The sequence below is a fragment of the Jaculus jaculus genome, chromosome 3 (genome assembly GCF_020740685.1).
Source record: "Jaculus jaculus isolate mJacJac1 chromosome 3, mJacJac1.mat.Y.cur, whole genome shotgun sequence".
In the NCBI taxonomy this organism is placed as follows: Eukaryota; Metazoa; Chordata; class Mammalia; order Rodentia; family Dipodidae; genus Jaculus; species Jaculus jaculus.
In genome coordinates, this window is record NC_059104.1 from 176432320 (window position 1) to 176453741 (window position 21422).

The 21422-nt window shown below is 45.6% G+C and overlaps 1 protein-coding gene across 1 annotated transcript in view; it reads left to right on the forward strand.

The window, feature by feature from the left end:
* The first annotated feature begins 3088 nt into the window (after nucleotides 1-3088).
* The window catches only part of Swap70 (switching B cell complex subunit SWAP70), an 80695-nt gene continuing 62361 nt past the window's right edge, over nucleotides 3089-21422 (forward strand). The window contains exon 1 of the mRNA XM_004650873.3: nucleotides 3089-3209. Coding sequence (XP_004650930.1) covers nucleotides 3111-3209 — 99 coding nt within the window. The 5' untranslated portion in view covers nucleotides 3089-3110. The remainder of the gene's footprint in view (nucleotides 3210-21422) is intronic.

The window sequence follows — 21422 nt, forward strand, 5'->3', positions numbered from 1 at the left end:
CCCTGTGACTAGCTTCTCTCAGGATAGCTGCACAGTTCTGGGAAGGAGCAGGCCAGAATGGAAATATCAAGAAATAGGGGTATATTAGTTACTTTTTTTTTTTTGTTGTTGTTACTGTGACAAAATACCTAACACACAGCAATTTCATTGAAGTATTTATTTATGTTTTATTTTTAAAAAATTATTTATTTGCAAGCAGAGAGAGATAGAAGAGAGAGGGACAGAGAGACTGGGTGCCCCAGGCCTCTAGCCTCTGCAAACAAACTTCAGATGCGTGCGCCACTTTGTGCATCTGGCTTTACGTGGGTCCTGAGGAACTGAACTTGAGCCAGGGTTGTTAGGCTTTGCAGGCAAGCACCTTAACCACCGAACCATCTCTCTCGACCCTGAATCAGAATTTATTTTGTCTCATGGGTGGGGGGACAGTCCATCGTGGTGGGGAAAGTACGGTAGCAGGAGGGAACTTGGTTGAGCTTTCTCACATCTTGGGGGAGCAGCAAGCAAAAAGGTGTAACCCTTAGGGCATGGTCCCCATGTCCACGATCCCGTGGGTGAGAGAGTTTATCCTGGAAGCATGAGAGTGTAAGAGGGCTCGGTTTGCCTTGAATTTGAGTCTGTAGCACCTACGTAAACAGCTGAGCATGGCCATGCTCTCCTGTAACCCCGGTCCTGTTGGGAGCAGAGACAGGAGAATCATCTATCAATACTCATGGCTTTTGTAGCTTTCCTCTTACATTAAATAGGAAGGATAGTCGGGCATGATGGCACGTGCCTTTAATCCCAGCACTCAGGAGGCAGAGGTAGGAGTTTCTGTGAGTTCGAGGCCAGTCTGAGATTACATAGTGAATTCCAGGTCAGCCTGTAACTAGAGCGAGACCCTACCTTGAAAAACAAAACAAACTAAAGGCTTTGAAATATATTTGGTGGCTTCCAGATACTGAGAGAGGAGGACTGTCATCAAGTTGTTAAACTGAACTTTCAGAATTAGGATTTCTTTTTTTTTCTTTTTCTTCTTCTTCTTCTTCTTTTTTTTTTGTGTTGCTATGTAGGCCTGTCTGCTCTGGAATTTGTTATGTAGATCATACTAGCCTCCAACTTTCAGTGATCCTCTTGTCTCCACCTCCAGAGTTCTGGGATTACAGGCATGGGCTGTCACACCTGATTTAGGATTTTTTTTCTGCCGCCATGTAGGGCAAGCTGAGTTGGCATGAAGAAATCAGAGGTTGAACCGTGTGTGCTTTTGCTGACTGGACTTGAGCTGCATTCAGGGAAGATAACAGGAGCTAGATTCTGTCAGGGCAAGAAAAATCCTGATCAATGGTGGTGACATGAGCTGGCACCCTAGGGCTGGCAAGGTGGTGGGAGGTGACTCTTTTGCTGGCTGCTGTCCTTTGGTTCTGCCCTTCCATTCAGCCCTGCAAGATTGCCTTTGACCTTTAACTCATTGAGGCAGCTCCTGTTTTTCCTCCTCCCAAATCCCTTTTCCTCCCTCTCTCCCTTTAATGTACATGTGCTTTTAGGGTCTTAAAGGTGAAAACAAGACCACACTTTTACTCAAGGATTACCTGTCTTTGAAGCTCTTGGTATTTATACTCCTCATATTGTTCATGTTCGGTGTAGTGCTGGACAGAGAAGCATTGTGTGCTAACTTACTCAGATCCAGGTCATCCAGGAGGAGGTGGTGTTTCAGGATGCTAGAACTTCTAGAACATCCTTAAAACATGCTCATTTTACACTCAGAGCACTGGAAACCTGAAGGGTTCAAGTGACCATTGTTGAACCATTACAGTGGGTGGGAGAAGGCACTTCTTCCCGAAAGACTTTGATAAGTTCTTTTTATTTTTTTTTGAATTTATTTATTTATTTATTTTGGTTTTTTGAGGTAGGATCTCGCTCTAGTCCAGGCTGACCTGAAATTCACTGTGGAGTCTCAGGGTGGCCTCGAACTCATGGTGATCCTCCTACCTCTGCCTTCCGAGTGCTGGGATTAAAGGCATGCGTCATCGCGCCTGGTTTATTTTTTTGAATTTTTAAGAGTGGGCATGCCAGGGCCTCCAGCCGCTGTAAACAAACTCCAGACTGCCACCTTGGCTTTCTGGTTTACCTGAAGCTTGGGGAATCGAATGTGGGTTCTTTGGCTTCACAGGCAAATGTCTTAACCACTAAGCCATTTCTCCAGCCCCGATAAATTCTTTTAAGTGGTTGCACCCATTGTGATTAGAACAAAGGAGTGATTTATTGGAGTCCTCCCAGATAGGCAACCATGCCAGACCAGAGCCCCCAGCAACAGCAGCCTCACCTTGGATAGCACCACACATCCTGAGATGTGAACTGATCTCCAGCAGTGGAGAGTTAGGAAGAAAAGGTTGACTGACCCGTCCACTTCCGAACTCACCTTAAATAAATACCCATCTCTGGGCTGGAGAGATGGTTTAGTGGTTAAGGTATTTGCCTGCAAAGCCTAAGGACCCAGGTTCAATTCCCTAGTACCCATGTAAGGTGGCGCATTTACTATTTACTTCTCTTCCATACATAAATAAATAAATAAAAAAATCCATTTCTGCTCCCAGACGCTATTACACCTGACGTTTGCAAAATGCACGAATCAACTTTCCTCCGAGGACTTCATCCTCCCACTTTGGCATTGAGGCAGCATTTAAGGCTCAGTCTGTCTGTCGGTCTGTCCTCTTCACCGTCCCAGGGCCCCCAGCCAGGTCTGCAAGACAGACTGCAGCTCCAGTCCCTCGCGCCTTTCCTCCTGAGGATGGGGGACATTTATTATCTGGGGTGTACACGAGCACCGAGTGGGTCTGGGAACCAACCGCAGGGCTCTTAGGTGGGGTTCAGACAGGACAGAGGCCGAAAAGTCCAAGCGCGCAGGCGAGCTGACCTGCGCGGTTCCGAGCGAGTGGGCGTGGCCATGCTGGAGGCGTGGCCTGACTGGAGGGCGTGGCTTGAAGGAGAGGGCGTGGCCTGGCGAGGGAGGGCGTGGCCTGCTGCGGTCAGGTGACGGCGCGGCGGGCGGAGTCGGCCCTGGAGAGGCAGCGGCGGCACCGAGGGGTCGGCGGGGCGCTCTGGCTGGGGTAGTTGGGGGCCGCGGGACCGTGGCCATGGGGGGCTTGAAGGACGAGCTGCTCAAGGCCATCTGGCACGCCTTCACCGCGCTCGACCTGGACCACAGCGGCAAGGTGTCCAAGTCCCAGCTCAAGGTGGGCGTCCCAGGCCGTCCTGCGCCCCTCGGGCCCGACGGGGTTGGGGTGGCGGCGGCCGCAGGGAGGGGCGGCGGGCGTGTGCGCGCCGCGGGGGAGGGGAGGGGAGGGGAGGGGCACCGACTGGCGGTCAGCTTCCCTCTGGCCTGGGGACGGGGCGCTCGGGCACACGTGGGTCCCCGGGGGTGGGGGGCGCGCCCGGATCGTCTGACGGGCGAGCGATCCGCTTCCCGGTGGGTGCCAGGAGCCCACCGAACTCCCCACTGGGACAGGCTGGAGGGTTGCTTCCTCGGACGACCTTCCCAGAGTTTCCCCTTTCCTCCGGGAGGGCTGGGGACTTGCCCAAGGTCCACCGGGCAAGCCCCTTCGGCAGCCCACCCCGGGGCGGCGATCCGAACCCCTGCGGCGTGCCCCTCCCCGGGGGTGCCTGGGGCGGTGAGTCCAGGCGACTTTTCTGCTTTGGGAAGAACTTCCCGCCCAGCGTCCTCAGGGCCGGGAAGTAGTCAACGGGGCTTGCTGAGGCTCGGGGTGCAGCCCGGATCTTTTTGGCACCCCGCAAAAGGCAATCGCTTTTGCAAAGTTGTTATCGTGGCTGCCAAAGCCCCCAGTCAGTAAGTCAGAGTGTAAGGTATGCATAAAGGGATACTTGTAACCTGAGTAAACCCCAGCAAGGAAAGGGGCACGCGGCCAGGCGAAATTGGCAGCCTCTTGAACGTCTAAAATATAGAAACAGACAAGAAGAGCCATTCACAGGCATTTAAAAAAAATACGCATTTTGTTTGGATCTGAATGACTGGTTTTCTTAGCCTCTTCTGAGGACGCATTTCTGAAGATTTGGTGTGCTTTATATGTATTGTACAGTAAAATGAGGAAGTTCTTTTAAGTTGTGATGGAGACTTTGGCAGCCTTGAACTTCTGATCCTACTGCTTCAACCTCCTTAGTAGCTGGGGCCCTTAAGAATTAACATCTCCAGACGGGCGGCGTGGTGGCGCACGCCTTAAATCCCAGCACTGGGGAGTCAGAGGTAGGAGGATTGCTGTGAGTTCAAGGCTACTCTGAGACTATAGAGTGAATTCCAGGTCAGCCTGGACTAGAGTGAAACTCTTCCTCGAAAAACAAAACAAAACAAAACAAAAGAATATCATGTAACTTGTTTAACAGCAGCAGACTAAAAATTAGATATCCAAAATGGATGGTTAAAATGTATCACTTTGGAAAGCTATGTGAGTATTTTACAATAGTTTTGACATTTTTTATTTTGAATTATCTTCTAACTTAAAAAATAATTTGTTTCCAAGGAGAGAGAAAGAGAAAGAAAGAAAGAAATGGTGCACCAGGGCTTCTACCCATGGCAAATGAACTCCAGATGAATGTGCCACTTTGTGCATCTGCTTTACATGGGTACTGGGGAATTGAACCCAAGTTGTTAGACTTTGTACTTAAACGCCCTAACCACTGAGCAATCTCTGCAGCCCTCCTCACGCCCTTCTAACTTTTGACACATAGAATGGTTACAGGTCAGCCTGAAATTTACTGTGTAGTCTCAGGGTGGTCTTAAACTCATGGCGATCCTCCAACCTCTGCCTCCCGTGTGCTGGGATTAAAGGCGTGTGGCACCACCATGCTCAGCTCCCCCCCATTTTAAAAGAATAAAGATAAAAAAGAACATGTAGTCTGAATAGTGAAACCCTATCTCAACTCCCCCCCCCCAAAAAAAAAGAAAAGATATAATTTTGGTACTGCAAATATAGTCTTTTACCAAACTTGTCAATAGCATAAAAGTAGCTTTGCACTGTCTTGGGATTCTTGATCTTCCTGCCTCCACCTTGCAAGCCCTAGGTTTCCAGATGTGTGCTACCACACCTGGCTAAGTTCAGACTTTCCTAATTGTAATCAGTAGACTAAGAGTGGGGAAAGAAACCTCCAGAAACACATTCTCTACTTGTGTTTAAAACTTGTGTTCATGAATATTCCTTTGTTAGAACAAACAACTGTTTGATTACATCATTCATCTTGGATGCAATTCTTTTATCTGGTAACTAATAGAACCTTGCCCACTATGGAGAGATCCTGAAGCTTTTCCAGAGGACTGGATGGGCTGGGGAGGTGGCTCAGTGGTTAAGGGCACTTGCTGATTAAACACAAGGTCCTCTCAGGCTGGAAACCATCAAGTTTGACTCCCCTGAAAGCTGGGCATGGCCTGGCATGTTTGGTACCTCAGTCTGTGGGGGGAGGGTAGCGAAGAGCAGAGGATCTTTGGAGCTCATTACTGACAGCAGTTCCCAGTTGCAGGAGGGACCCTGTCTCAAGGAAGTGTGTAGATCAGTGATAAGAACACCTGATCTTCTCCTCTGGCTTTTCCACAGAGGCATGCATATCTGCACGTGTGCATACACCCATCTCACACACGTGCACACACGCACACGTGGGGGGAGGGACTAGGTATTTATAGGTAGCTGAATAAATACTACTGAATGTTAGAAAAACATTGTTTCTGTTGTTTGTTTTTCAAGGTAGGGTCTTCCTGTAGCCCAGGCTGACCTGAGTCCCTCATCCCTCTGCTCTGGAGTGCCACCAGAGAGCTTAGAAAATCTTTTCATGAAGTTTTCCCCTGGCTCTTCTCTGGTGTTTTTTTATTGTTTTGTCTGATTCTTATGTTCCTTAAGTGAAAGCCATTTGTAGGTGGATTCCATTTTCCTTATTAATCTTTCGCTTGAAACAGTCGTTATTTTTGGGTCATGGCATAACTTTAGGTATGGAGTATATACTTGAAACAGAAGAAGTAATTCTTTAAAAAGCGTATTTATTTATTTGAGAGAGAGAGGGAGAGAAAGAGGTAGAGAGGTGGCGAGAAAGAAGCAGACAGAATGTAGATGACACACCAGGACATCATGCTGCTGCAAACGAACTATAGACACATGTGCCACCTTTTGCATCTGGCTTTATGTGGGCACTGGGGATTTGAACCCAGGCTGTCAGGTTTTGCAGTTAAGTAACTTTAACCACTGAGCCATCTCTCCAGCCTTCCCTGCCCTGCCCTCCCTCTCCCCACTTTTTTTTTTTTTTTTGAGACAGAGTCTCTCTGTAGCACAGGCTGACCTGGAATTCACTGTGAGTGTCAGGCTGGCCTCAAACTCACAGTGATCCAGTGATCCTTCTACCTATGCCTCCTAAGTGCTGGGATTAAAGGTGTGTACCACCACACCCAGGAGAGAAAGAGAGAGAGAGCGAGGGAATGAATGAATATGAATGGGTGTGCCAGGACCTCCAGCCACTACAGTTGAACTCCAGATGCATGTGCCACTTTGTTCATCTGGCTCTATGTCAATACTGAGGAATCAAACCCAGGCAGTTAGGCTTTGCAGGCAAGTACCTTAACTGCTGAGCCATCTCTCCAGCCCAGAAGAAATAATTTTTATTTATATTAAATTAACATGAAAATTATCATATTTGTTAGCATTTCATTGTTCTTGTTGAAAGATACTAAATTTCCAGTGTTGCTTAGTTACACGTAATTCCCAGGCCATATTACTTTCCTGCCCTTGTGTTCCTACCAGAGTTTTCAGTGTACCCTAAATTAATGCTCTTATTGTTATATGGTAAGTGTTTTCCTCTTAAACATAGCCAACTTTAGTGGTATTTTAGTGACTTCTATTATGAATTTTGCTTTGCAGTTGTGGTTGCAATGTGAATTCTATGTCAGTGCTGGAAATGTCTTAAAATAAGCTTATTGTTTCTGTTTATATCATGTTGTTTTTAGAAACAGCTTTTTGAAAAAAAAATTATAACTTTTAAAGTAAACGAGCTTATAATGCTAGTGAGGAGCATGAAACAACTTCTAGAGGGACAGTGTAATGGGTGGAGTCTTATTTTGATGACAGGTTTTTCCTTTTTTCTTGAGATGGGGCTCTTACTCTTGTCCAGGCTGGCTTCAGATTCACAGCAGCTGACTTGCTTCAGCCTACCAGGTGCTGAGAGCAGGAGTGAGCTGTCATGCCTGGCATATTTTTCAAATAAACGTATTTTTTTTTTAATTCTTGAATTTGTGATTGACATGTATATCTTGTGAGTACTATTCTATATTTTGTTCCCCTGTAGGCATCTAGCTTCAAAAGTCTTACTAAAGCCAGGTGTGGTGGTGTATGCCCTTAATCCCAGCATTTGGGAGGCAAAGACAAGATCACTGTGAGTTCAAGGCTACCCTGAGACTACATGGTGAATTTCAGGTCAGCCTGGGCTAGAGGGAGACCCTACCTCGAAAAACAAACAAAAAATACAAGCAAACAAACAAACAAAAAGTTTTAACTAGGACTGGAGAGATGGCTGAGTGGTTAAGGCATTTGCCTGCAAAGCCAAAGGACCTCGGTTTGATTCCCCAGGACCCTTGTAAGCCAGACACAGAGGGGGGCGTATGTATCCAGAGTTCATTTGCAGTGGTTGGAGGTCCTGGCATACCCATTCTCTCTCTCTCTCTCCTCCCTGCCTATTTCTTTCTTTCTCTCTCAAATAAATAAATAAATAAATAAAATATTTAAAGAAAATGTCTTAACCAGGGTAATTAAAAAAGCAATTGATCCAGGCCAGAGTAGTCAGCTGAAATTATAAAGGAGGTAAATTGCAGTAAGGGGCTTTTGTTGTTGAAACACAGTGTATAAAGATAAATTTAAATCTCATGAACTTTGCATTTATAGTATTATATTCCCAATTTCGTGTGTTATGTTGCTGTTAACCCCTATTGTAAGAGCTGTTTCTGTTGAGGAACAATAAAAAAAAAAAAAAACCCAATTAAAAAAGTGTAGGGAGCCGGGCATGGTGGTGCATTCCTGTAGTTCCAGCACTTAGTAGGCCGAGGTAGGAGGATTGCTCTGAGTTGAAACTGCATAGTGAATTCCAGGTCAGCCTGGGCTAAACTAAGTCCCTACCTTGAAAAACCAAACCAAACCAAAACTTAGGGGCTTAGAATCATGAGAGAGTCTACTAAATTTTTGTAAGCCAGGCATGATGTTGGCTCATGTCTATAATTCCAGCACTCAGGAGATGGAGATAGAAAAGATTGAGAATCAGAAACTAGCCTTGGTTACAATAGAAAGTCCTGTCTCGAAAAGAATGTCTTTGTAAGCTGGGTGTGGTGGCGCCCACCTTTAATCTCAGCACTCGGGAGTCAGAGGTAGGAGGATCGCTGTGAGTTCGAGGCCACCCTGAGAATACAGAGTGAATTCCAGGTCAACCTGGGCTAGAGTGAGACCCTACTTTGATAAACAAACAAACAAAAGAATGTCTTTGTAAATATTTTTCATATCTGTATGTGTGTATGTATACATGTATATTTTTATTAAATATTTTTATTTATTTGCAAGGGGGAGAGAGAGAGAGAAGGAAAGACAGAGAGAGAGAGTGGCCATGCTAGAGCTCCCCAGCCCCTGCAAATGAACTCCAGATGCAGGTGCCACTGTGCACCTGGCTTTATGTGGGTACTGGGGAATTGAACTCAGGTCATTAGGCTTTGCAGGTGAGAACCTTAACTGCCGAGCCATCTCTCCAGCCTTGTTTTGATGCCAAGTTTCACTCAAGCCCAGCCTGGCCTTGAACTCATGGTAATTCTCATTCCGCAGCGTCCTGAGAACTGGGATTAAAAGTGTGAGCTACCACCCATTCCCAGAACCCCCTTTCTGTTGTTTCTTGTGTGTGAGAGACATATGTACACTCATAGGTGTGGAGGCCAGAGGACAACCCTGGTTCTCTCCTTCCACCTTACTTAAGACAGGATCGAGCTGCATGTGGTGATTCTATATTTAAGGAAGAAAAAGGAGAGAGAGAGAGAGAGAGAGAGAGAGAGGAATTGGTATTGGTTGGAAGTGAAGAAGAGATTTCATAGTTTTGTTAAGGGAATGGTGGTACACAGGGTGGTGGCCTGTTTTGGATAGCAGGGAAAGCATGGCTCCAGCAGAGGCTGGGCATCACCTCCTCGCCATGGCAGGGAGAAAGCAGCCGCAGGAGAGTGAGCTGAGTTCTGGCAAAGAGGAGCTGGCTGTAACGCCCCTGAGCCCGCCCCCAATAATGCACCTCCTCCATCAAGGCTCCACCTACCAAATCGCCATCAGCCAGGGACCAAGCATTCAGTGGGGATATCTGATTGAAACCACCATATCCCACCCCTGACCCCTATAAACTCATGATAATCTGTGATGTAAAATGCAATGCGTTGAGTTCAACTTTAAAAGCCTCCATAGTTTTATCAATCCTGACACTGTTCAAACATCCCTATAGTCCAAAGAATCTTAACTGCGAGGCTGCAAAACCAAGACACAAGTTACATACACATAATGGCACAGAGTAAACATTCACACTACCAAAGATGGCATTGGGTAAAGCAAGAAAAGATTGAACTGATGCAAGATCTTAGAAAACAGAGGAGCTGGTGAGATGGCTCAGAAGTTAATGATGCCTGTTTGTAAAGCCTGATGGCTTGAGTTCAATTACTCAATACCCATGTAGTGCCAGACACATGAAGTGGCACATGTGTTTCTAGTTTGTTTGCAATGGCAGGAGGCCTTGGTGTGCCCATTCTCTTTTTCTCTCAAATAAATAAATAAATTTAAGGAAAAATAAACAAACAAACAAACAGGGCAAGCATAAAATCCTGGCACTCCAAGTCTGACATCTCTAACTAGTCACAAAGTCTCTGGGGTTCCAATTCTGCCTCTCCAGCTGGGCTGCCCATAGCCTGGGAAAATTCTATCCCAAGTCTGCAGCTCTCTTTAGTGTCTGGTAAAATCTGGGGTTCTCCACTGCAATCCATGGTTTATCCTCATGGCTCCATCAGGTCTCCATGCAGAGCCTCCCAACAATCTTGCCTCATCACCTGATGGTTATTTCCAAAAAACTCTGTTGCAAATTCAGTGACCCTCTCTGCAGTACACAGCTCTAGTTGCTGGGATGAACATCCAAACCAGACACGCTTTATGGAAGGAAGGGATTTATTTCAAGCTTACAGGTCTGGGGAAGTTCCATATATGGCAGAAGAAGCTGGCTCCCCATTTATAAATCCAGGCAGAGAGAGAAACCACCAGCCAGAAAATACCAGAAAGCAGCAAGTCCAGGCCTGCAGCAGGGACCCAGGCAGAGCTCAGACCTCTGCATCCTTTGGGATGGAAATCAGATCTTCTCCCAAACACACTTTAGTGCTGGACCCCAGGATTCACTCCCAGTGATGTCTCCTCCAGCCAGTTACAAACTTTAATGAAATGCCTCAGTCTATGGGGGACATGGGTTCAAATTACCACAGCCAGGGAAAGACAACATCCCACGTCTGCAGCTCTCTTTGGCAGCTAGTAAAATCCTGGGTTTTCCATTGCAATCCATGGTTCATCCTCATGGCTCTATTAGGTCTCCACGCAGAGACTCCCAACAACCCTGCCTCACATCAGCTAGTGGCCATTTCCAAAAAAAACTGATTTGCAAATTCAGTGACCCCTCTCTTTCTGCATTTGTTATGTTACCATAGTACCCAGTAGGCTACTAAATTTAGTAATCCAGGGGTAAATAAAGCCAACGTTGAGGAGCAGGAAAGCTCCGTTAGTATTCTTCTTACTTTCCCAATGTAGAACAACTTTTGAAGACTGTGGTTAGCTGACAGCCTCCAGCTACTTTTAGGGCCCAGGAATGACTGTGTAGCATTTCTACCCAGGGAGGGTTCCCCTACAGCTAATCTGCTTCAGAGCTCCTAATGGTACACGTTTTTTTTTTTTTTTAATTTTTATTAACATTTTCCATGATTATAAAATATATCCCATGGTAATTCCCTCCCTCCCCACCCCCACACTTTCCCATTTGAAATTCCATTCTCCATCATATTACCTCCCCATTACAATCATTGTAATTACATATATACAATATCAACCTATTAAGTATCCTCCTCCCTTCCTTTCTCTACCCTTTATGTCTCCTCTTTACTATGCTTTTTCCTTTTTTAAAAAATGTTATTTATTGCTGCTGTCACCGCCACTCTCTGATGCCAGCGCCGCCTCTAGCTCCCTGAGCTTGCAGCCGCAGGAGAAGAGGGGTAGGTGAGGAGGTCTCTGTACCATGGCTAGTGCAAAGCAGACTGCCCACAAATCCACTGTGGTGAAGCCCTGGGAAAGAGCAGCTCTTGAGAGTGCGCCCTCTGCTGGAGGGGTGGAGAAACCCCATCGTTACAGGCCTGGTACTGTGGCTCTCCAGGAAGTCCACTGAACTTCTGATTCACAAACTGCCCTTCCACCATCTGGTGTGAGAAATTGCTCAGGATTTCAAAACAGATCTGCCTTTCAAAGTGCAGCTATTGGTGCTCTGCAGGAGGCATGTGAGACCTATCTGGTTGGCCTTTTTGAAGATACCAACCTGTGTGCTATCCGTGCCAAACGTGTAACAGTTATGCCCAAAGATACCCAGCTAGCACGCGCGTGTGTGGGAGCATGCGCAAGAGTCCACTATGATGGGAAACATTTGATTCTCAAAAAAACTTTTTTGTCTTCCTGTTATTAGTAGTTCTGAATGCTAGATATTTTTTCCCATGGGGTCAGAAGGTACCTAAGTATATGATTGTGAGTGGAAAACTAGGGGACAGGAATCCTTATTTTCATATGTGTGTGGATTTTTAATATAAATATGGGGATGTAAAGCATTAAGGCAAGTCAAAATGTTTCAGTGAACAAGTTTCAACAGCTCAACTTTATAACAATTATAAATAAACCTGTTAAATTTTTCTAGACAATGCCAGCATTCGGATTTTTTAAAAAGTAAATTTCTTATTGACGGAAAAAAATTATTTCTTTACTTATTTATTTGAGAGGGACAGAAAGGGAGAGAGAGGCAGATAGAGAGAATGGGTACGCCAGGGTCTCCAGCCACCGCAGACTCCAGACACATTACCTTCTTGTGCATCTGGCTTACGAGGGCCCTGGGGAATCGAACCTGGGTCCTTATGCTTCATAGGCAAACGCCTTAACCACTAAGCCATCTCTCCAGCCCTCCTTTTGTGCTTTTTTTTTTTTTTTGCTTTTTCGAGGTAGGGTCTCAGTCTAGCCCAGGCTGACCTGGAATTCACTATGGTATCTCAGGGTGGCCTCGAACTCACAGTGATCCTCCCACCTCTGCCTCCCAAGTGCTGGGATTAAAGGCTTGCACCACCACGCCCGGCTGTGCTTTTTAATTTGGAAAAATAGCATGTACCCCCACAAACATATGAGACAGAAATGCTCACTTAAATGAATTTTTATCCACATTGCCAGTATCCCCAAGCCTACCATATGTGTGTCACCTCACTAATGTCTTGCCCCCTCCCAATCAGGTTATCTTGACTCATCTATCTCCCTTTCCAGCGGTAGTTGTAGGCAGCCATATAGTCCCTCATGACAAGGCAGCCACTCGGGCGTGGCATGGCGGTGGCTGAGCTGCAAGCCTCCAGATGTGCGCTGAGCCACAGAGCCCCGAGGTCTGCACCCATGGTGCTGCATGGGTGCTGAGCCTGACCGAGCCGGGGTGGGGGGAAGTACTTCCTGGGCTGGAGCATGTTTCAGAGTTCTTAGGACCAAGTACATGGTGTATAGTTTGGACAGCTCCTTTCCCCAGTCTGGCTTACCTCCCCATCCCAGTCTCCATCCCCATCCCCATCTCCGCGGCTGTTTCTCACCTGTGGCCTTTTTCACTCTGAACCCTGTCTCACCTTCTGCCTCCTGAGGTTTCCTTATAGCTGGGTCCCTCCCAAGTTTCTGGCCCTTGGCAATCTGGACCACCCATCCTTTTCACATTAAAAAAAAATTTTTTTTTTTTTATTTATTTGAGAGCGGCAGACACAGAGAGAAAGACAGATAGAGGGAGAGAGAGAGAATGGGCGCGCCAGGGTTTCCAGCCTCTGCAAACGAACTCCAGACGCGTGCGCCCCCTTGTGCATCTGGCTAACGTGGGACCTGGGGAACCGAGCCTCGAACCGGGGTCCTTAGGCTTCACAGGCAAGCGCTTAACCGCTAAGCCATCTCTCCAGCCCCCTTTTCACATTTTTGATTCCATGACATACCACTTGCTAAGTTCTTCAAAGGTGCCTGTGTGGGACCACATGTGTCACCTTGACCCTCTCAAGCTGGACATTGCCCAAAGCCCAGTTTTCAGCCATGAGCTCTCTTTATGCTCTTCCTATAAAGAGCCGTCATTCCAACAACCTTAGATCTCTCTCGCCTAACGCCTCCCACGTCTCTTTCTGACCCTGACCTCTGGAAGAGCAACTGGTTTCTGTCACTAACTAGTAATAGAATATACACTATGGCTTCACAATATTTACTTAAGAGAGAGAGAAGCAGAGAATGGGCATGCCAGGGCCTCTAGCAACTGCAAATGAACTCCAGACACATGCATCTGGTTTGCATGGGTTCTGGGGAATTGAACCTAGGTTCTTAGGCTTCACAGGCAAGTGCCTTTACTGTCAAGCCGTCTCTCCAGCCATCTGAAAAGGGAAGCGTCTATAATCAAAAGTGAGAGTAGCATTAATATGTAGTCATAAACATAAGTGCTTAAAGGTCAGTTTGGTGGCCAAAATATGTCCATTTAGCCAGGCAGCAGTAGTAGTTTCCCCCTTAGGGCTTGTGACCTCAGCCATTGGCTTTTGGCTGGGTCTTCAGTACCAGACATAATTTCCCTCCTATGGAGTGGCCTCACATCTATTCAGAGAGCAGTTGGTTTGCCTCCAGACAGACATGTTAACCATTGCAGCAGTTGGTACATTTGGCCTGGCTGGCCAGCTGTGAAGCTTGCAGTGTCCATTACTGGTGAAGATAGTTGATGACTTTTCTCCTCCCAAAGGCTCATGCTGCAGAGCTCTTTCCAACATCCTGACAGCTAGTTAATAGGGAGGAGGCTTCTGGCTCAACACTAGCTTGATTTCTCAGTGACCTGTATGCAGTGTTCAGCAGTAGGGTCTTACTTTCTAGTTCTGGTGGACAACCGAAAGCCTGAGTGGCCTGTAATATTTTTGGTAGCATTAGGGGCCTTCCTGGCCAACAACTTGTTGGAAGGTATCCCACCCCTATGTGGCACTTTTTTCATCTGGCTTATGTAGATGGTTTGGGACTTGAACCCGGTTAGCAGGCTTTGCAAACAAGTGCCTTTAACTGCTGAGCCACCTTCCCATCCCCCAGCCCCTCTCTTTAAAGAGCTTTGCACATTGGTGCCCATGGTAGGCAGAGAAGCGTACTGGAGTTGTAGTCTCCCAAAGATGTATCTTTTTCTTTCTTGTATTTACTTATTTTTCTCTCCCTCCCTTTATTGTGAGATAGGATCTCAGTCTGTAGTCCAGGCGGGCCTGGAACTCATTGTTTAATTCAGGCTGGCCTTGATGTCTTGGCAGTTCTTTTGCCTCAGCATCTCAAGTTTTAGGATTACAGGCACACACTACTGTGCCAAGCTTGAGTGGCTATCTTTCCTAATACTCCTTTCCCAACATGCAAGTGTGCACATACACATGCATGTGAAGATACCCAGATATATGTATCCTTTTTATTTTTATTTTTGGAGTCATATATATCTTTTTACTTAAGTTGTGTGTATGCTTTTGTGACTTACCGTCTTAAGCACTGTGTTAGAGGCATCCTTCTATATCAAAGCATATAAATCTGGGGGTGGTGGTTCACACTTTTTTTTTTTCTGAGGTAGGGTCTCACTCTAGCCCCAGCTGTCCTGGAATTCACTGTGTAGTCTCAGGGTGGCTTTGAACTCACGGAGATCTTCCTACCTCTGCCTCCTGAGTGCTGGGATTAAAGGGTGCCTGACGATCCACACTTTTTTTTTTTTTTGGTTTTTTCGAGGTAGGGTCTCACTCTAGCCCAGGCTGACCTGGAATTCACTATGGAGTCTCAGGGTGGCCTTGAACTCACGGCAATCCTCCTACCTCTGCCTCCCGAGTGCTGGGATTAAAGGCGTGGCCCGGCTTTTTTCACACTTTTAATACCAGCACTCAGAAGGCAGAGATTGGAGGATTGTCTTGAGTTCAAATCCTGTCTGGGCTACAGAGTGAGTCCAGGTCAGCTTGGGCTAGTGTGGGAACCTGCCTCAAACTAACAAGCACACAAACAGACCCAGAAGCCGTCTTCTGTAGTAGTTGTGAACAGTTTCACTCTGTTAACACATCATACTTTATGTTACTATTTTTTTAAATAATTGTTATTTATTTATTTTTATTTTTTCAAATTTTTATTAACAACTTCCATGGTTATAAAAAAATTCCATGGTAATACCCTCCCTCCCCCCACTTTCCCCTTTGAAACTCCATTCTCCATCATATCGCTCCCCTCTTTTCAATCAGTCTCTCTTTTATTTTGATGTCATGATCTTTTCCTCCTCTTGTGATGGTCTTGTGTAGATAGTGTCAGGCACTGTGAGGTCATGGATATCCGGGCGAACAATGTTACTATTTTCTTATCCTCAGGTTTTATTAAAAATATTTTTATTTATTTGTGAGGAGAGAGTGAGAGTGAGGATGGATGTACCATGGCCCTATGTCTCTGCAAGCGAGATCCAGATGAATGTGATACTTTGTCCACTTAGGTAGAAATGGAGTAGGGGTAGCGCCTTCCTCATGTGCCCTCAGGAGAAGGAGGTGCCATAGGGTTTGCCAGGAGTCCGGCGAGTAAGCTTGCTTGGCTGGATTTGGCCAGAGGGATTGGATAAAATAAGGCTGGAAAGGTAATGTGAGCCTGCCTGTGGACTGAGCACACACGGAGCTCAGATACTCACTTGGTTTCTGTTTCTTTAGGCTTTTGACGACTTTTAAGCCAGGGGATGACATAATGTAAGCAGTACTGAAGATGTATTTGGTGAAAGTATCTTGGATAGTGATTGACTGTGCTCGGATTAAGAGGCATGTGTGATGATGAGGTGTTACTGAGGCTGAATGGAGTCAAGATAATTTAAGAGAAAGGAAGCAAGGCTGGGCAGAAAGAAGGGATAGGGTCTGGAAGGGGAGCGTGACTCCATGTGGAAAGGGGCAGGATTTCTAGTAGACAATGCTCTCCAGGCAGGGCATAGCCATGGTAGGAAATTAGTCATTCAGCCTCATTGTTGGGAAGAATTTTCTGGTAATTTGCCCTGATCTTGAAATTCTATAAATCATACAGGAATGTTAATGGTTTTTTTAAGATTGCCCATTATGAATTATAATTCTATAACTGTGTTGGATCAGATAAGTGTGCTGGAATAGAGGTCCCCACCCTGCTTTTTTTTTTTTTTTTTTTTTCTTTTTAGTGTCGCACATCCTGTAAAGGGAAGTGCTTTGTGACTGGGGGCACAGTCACAGCACCTTTTAGAATCGCTGAATCTTTGGGAGAGAGGAGAGTGGGTGTTAAAACAGTCATGCATGGTAAAACATTTAGTCGCTCAACATCCTTCATTTAATTTTCATGATAACTGGGGCAAAGTGCTTAAATAGCACATTCCTGAACAGCAGCAGTCCAGAGAAGTAGGCTAATTAGTCACTTGATCAAGAGGTCCTACAGGGTGGCATCAGACTTTCATGAAGGACCCAGAGAGATATTTGCTGGCATGGTGCTGGGTCTTTGAGCGTGTTAACAATGGTTTATTCTTCAGATGGAGGGGAGGGCAAAGTTGCTTAGCGATCATGTGGGTGCTAAAGGAATGGCCTTGGAGGAGCAGGCATTTGAAAGTGGGATAAATACAAATTTTTCAAGAAACTTGCAAACACCCTGATTAGACTGATTCAGGGGCCTTCCTTTTACAAATTAAGAACTTGTAGTCCTTTTTCTTTCTGATTGTCTTTGTTTGATCTGTTTTTCAGCTTTCTCATCTAGTGAAAGAACTAGGGCTTCTTGGAACACTTTACCCCAGAGGCAGGTGCTAGGGCAAGAGTGTGTGTGTGTGTGTGTGTGTGTGTGTGTGTGTGTGTGTGTGTGTGTGTGGAGGGGGGGATGGTTCTAGATTTCTAGGTTTAGCTTGCATCTGCTAGGGGGTGCTGGATCCCGGGGAGCTGACTAGCAGTATTGAGGGAGTGCCCTGCCTTCTGGAAAGAGCATTTATGCATCTGCCGTTATCTTTACTATGTAGGCTGGGCTATCTGCCAGAAAGAGGGAAGGTCGCATCGTGTGGAAAAAAGACCAGAGTGGAAGGCCTGTCTTCTGATCCCAGTGTCATAACATGTTGAACTGATTCGGGGCACATCAAATCCCTGGTTTAACCTCTTCATTGGCCTCACTCAGTGTAGTGCCTAAAAGCAAACCAATGACTGCTGTCTGTACTTTAAAAAGCACAAGTTGCTGTAGATGGAGTCTTCTGAAAACTGCCCATCTTTTTATTAGTTTATATTCTGGCCATCAAAAATGTACTTATTGAAAAACTGGGCATGGTGGCACATGCCTTTAATTCCAGTTCTCAGAAGGCAGAGGTAGGAGGATTGTTATGAGTTTGAGACCACCTCGAGACTGAGACTACATAGTGAATTCCAGGTTAGCCTGTACTAAACAGAGACCCTAACTCGAAAAACAAAAAAAAAAAAAAAAAAAAATTACTTATTGTCATGTGTGGTGGTGCACAATTTTAATCCCAGCACTCAGGTGGCAGAAATAGGAGGATTGCTGTGATTTTAAGGCCAGCCTGGATCTATAGAGTGAGTTCTAGGTCAGCGTGGGATGGAATGAGCCTGTACCTTGAGGAAGAAAAATGCACTTACTTATTTATTTTGAACATTTTAATTTATTTTTAGATATTTATTTTAAATATTTTAATTTATTTATTAGAAAGACAGAGAAAGAGGAATATAGAAAGATAGTGAGTCTGAGGATTTCAGGACCTCCCACCACTGGAAATGAACTCCAGACACATGTGCCACTTTGTGCATGTAATTTTATGTGGGTGTTTGGGAATCAAACCTGGGGCCATCAGGCTTTGCAAGCAAGTGCCTTTAACTGTTGAGCCATTTCTCCAGCCCACATGTTTATTTTTAAATTTACATGTTTATTTGCATGCATGCATGTATGGTTGCACCAGGACTTCTTGCCTTTGCAAAAGTGCTGGCTGCACCATTTTTTGCATTTAGCAAACCACATAATGGTTGGCTTGGGAATTGAACCACAGACTGACAAGTTTTGCAAGTAAGTGCCTTTAACTGCTGAGCCATCTTCCCAGTCCTCAAAATTTTTATTTTTTATTTTTTAATTATTTATTTATATATTTATTTATTTATTTGAGAGAGTGAGAGATAAACAGGGATTTAGAGAGAGAGAGAGAGGGAATGGATGCACCAGGGCCTCCAGCCACTGCACATGAACTGCAGACACATGTACACCCCCTATGCATCTGGCTTACATGGGTCCTGGGGAATTGAACTGAGGTCCTTTGGCTTTGCAGGCAAACACCTTAACTGCTAAGACGTCTCTCCAGCCCTTCTTTCTTTCTTTTTTTTTTTTGACATTTGCATTTTTAAAATTTTTATTAACATTTTCCATGATTATAAAAAAAAAATCTCATGGTAATCCCTTCCCTCCCCCCCCCCCCACTTCCTTATTTCTTTTTTAAAAACCTGTTTTTTTGATTTTCGAGGTAAAGTCTTGCTCTGCCTCCCAAGTGCCATGCCTGGCACCTTGTAAAAATATCTTATTATTTTAAAGAGAGGTAATGAAAATGAGTGGGTGAGAACAGGCACACAAGGGCTTCTTGCCACTGCAAACAAATTCCAGAAGCATGCGTCGTACTGTGCATCCGGATTTACCTGGGCACTAGAGAATGGAACTCAGGCCTACAGGCTTTGTGAGCAAGTGTCCTTAGCCTTTGAGCCATCTCTCCAGCTCTTAAAAACTTTTATATTGGGCTGAAGAGATGGCTTAGTGGTTAAGCGCTTGCCTATGAAGCCTAAGGACCCCGGTTTGAGGCTCGATTCCCCAGGACCCACGTCAGTCAGATACACAAGGGGGCACACGCGTCTGGAGTTCGTTTGAAGTAGCTGGAAGCCCTGGTGCGCCCATTCTCTCTCTCTCCCTCTCCCTCTGCCTCTTTCTCTCTCTGTCTGTCACTCTCAAATAAATAAAAAATTTAAGAAAACCTTCATAGTGATATTTTCATACATACATATGGTGTATTTTGATTATAATCGTCCATTTCCTTGTCTCCCTACACACCTCTTTGCCCCACTCCTGTCCCCCTTCCAGTGAACTCCTTTCAAACAAGTCCCTCTTTTATGTTATATCTCTTTTTTGTTCGTGTGTGTGTGTGTGTGTGTGTGTGTGTACACATGTGCGCGTGCGTAGCGTGTGCTTGCCTGTGGTGGGATGTGCCTGTCCACAGTAGCCAGAACTGATTGTTGAAGGTCATGCTCCATTGCTCTTCTGCCGGTTCTTATTTGAGCTTGAGTCTGTTCCTGATCCTGGCGCCCCCCCCCCCATCCTGCCCCAAACTCCTGCTACCCTTGGATCTCAGGCCCAGCCATTTATGGATCAAACTTGAGCAGTCTCCCAGACCTCCTCAAGCTTGCAACTGATGTGTTCTAAAGCACTCAGCCATCTCTCCAGCCCTTGAGTTTTCACCTTCTTCTTCCATCACCCCAATGGAAAGTTGGGGGGACCGACATTATGCTGGGTAGTAACAGCTGCTGTGCAATTGTGAAGGCAGTGGCCACTTCCTGTCTGGAAGACAGTTTTCCAAAGCACTTTTAGCCATCCTCTGGCTCTTACCTTCTTTCTGTCCCCTCTTCCTCAGTGTTCCCCAAGCCTTGAAGGGCATTGTAGACATGTCTCATTTAGTGCTGAGCACTCAACAGTCACTTAGGGTTTCATGAGTTTTTAGTCTTCCCGGTCTTTCTTTTTCTTTCTTTTCAATTTTTTTTTTGTTATTAACAACTTTCATGATTATTAACACTATCCCATGATAATGCCCTCCTTCCCCTACTTTCCACTTTGAAACTCCATTCTCCATCATATCCCCTCCCTGTCTCAAACAGTCTTTTATTTTGATGTCATGATCTTTCCCTCCTCTTATGATGGTCTTGTGTAGGTAGTGTCAGGCATTATGAGGTCATGCATATCCAGGCTATTTTACGTCTGGAGAGAGCACATTGTAAGGAGTCCTACCCTTCCTTTGGCTCTTACATTCTTTCTGCCACCTCTTCCACATTAGACCCTGAGCCTTGGAAGGTGTGATCGAGATATTGCAGTGCTGAGCACTCCTGTCACTTCTTTCCAGCTCCATGATGCCTTCTGAGTCATCCCAAGGTCACTGCCATCTGAAGAGAGAAGATTCTTTACCAAAAGTGAGAGTAGCATTAATATAAGGGTATGAATATTAAGAGAAGTACTTACTGGGCAGTTTGATAAGCATAGATATACGTTTAGCCAGACAGCAGCAGACGTTACACCCCTAGGGCTCATGACTACCCCTGTTTTAAGGTTTCAGTATCAGGGATGTGTTCCCTCCCATGGAGCGGGCCTCCAGTCCAATTAGAGGGCAGTTGGTTTCCACCATGACAGATGTGCCACTATTGTACTGGTAGGCTCATTTGGCCTGGCTGGCCAAATATAAGGCTTGCAGTATCCACTGTTGAGTATCTTCACTGGTGATTTCTCTCTCTCTCATTGAACTGCATGCAGAATTCTTCCTGGCCTTGTATAGGTAGTGCCAGGCACTGTGAGGTCATGGATGTCCAGGCCATTTAGTGCCTGGAAGATTGTATTGTAAGCAGACCTACCCTTCCTTGGGCTCTTATATTACTTCCATCACCTCTTCTGCTATGGACCCTGAGCCTTGGAAGGTGTGATAGAGATGTCTGAATGCTGTATACCCCTCTTTCACTTTTTCTAAGCACTAGGGTGCCTTTTAAGTCATCCCTGTGGTCACCACCATCTGAAAAGAGAAGCTTCTCTAACCAAAAGTGAGAGTAGCATTAATATATGTATATGGGGTTGGAGAGATGGCTTAGGGGTTAAGGCACTTGCCTGCAAAGCCAAAGAACCCAGGTCCAATTCCCCAGTACCCATGTAACCCAGGTGCACAAGGGGGCACATGCGTCTGGAGTTCATTTGCAGTGGCTAGAGGCTGTGGCGTGCCCATTCTCTCTCTCTGCTTGCAAATAAATAAATAATGAACACACACACACACACACACACAAATATGTATGAACATTAAAAGAAGTACTTACTGGGCAGTTTGGTGAACATAATATATGCATTTAGCCAGACACCACCAGG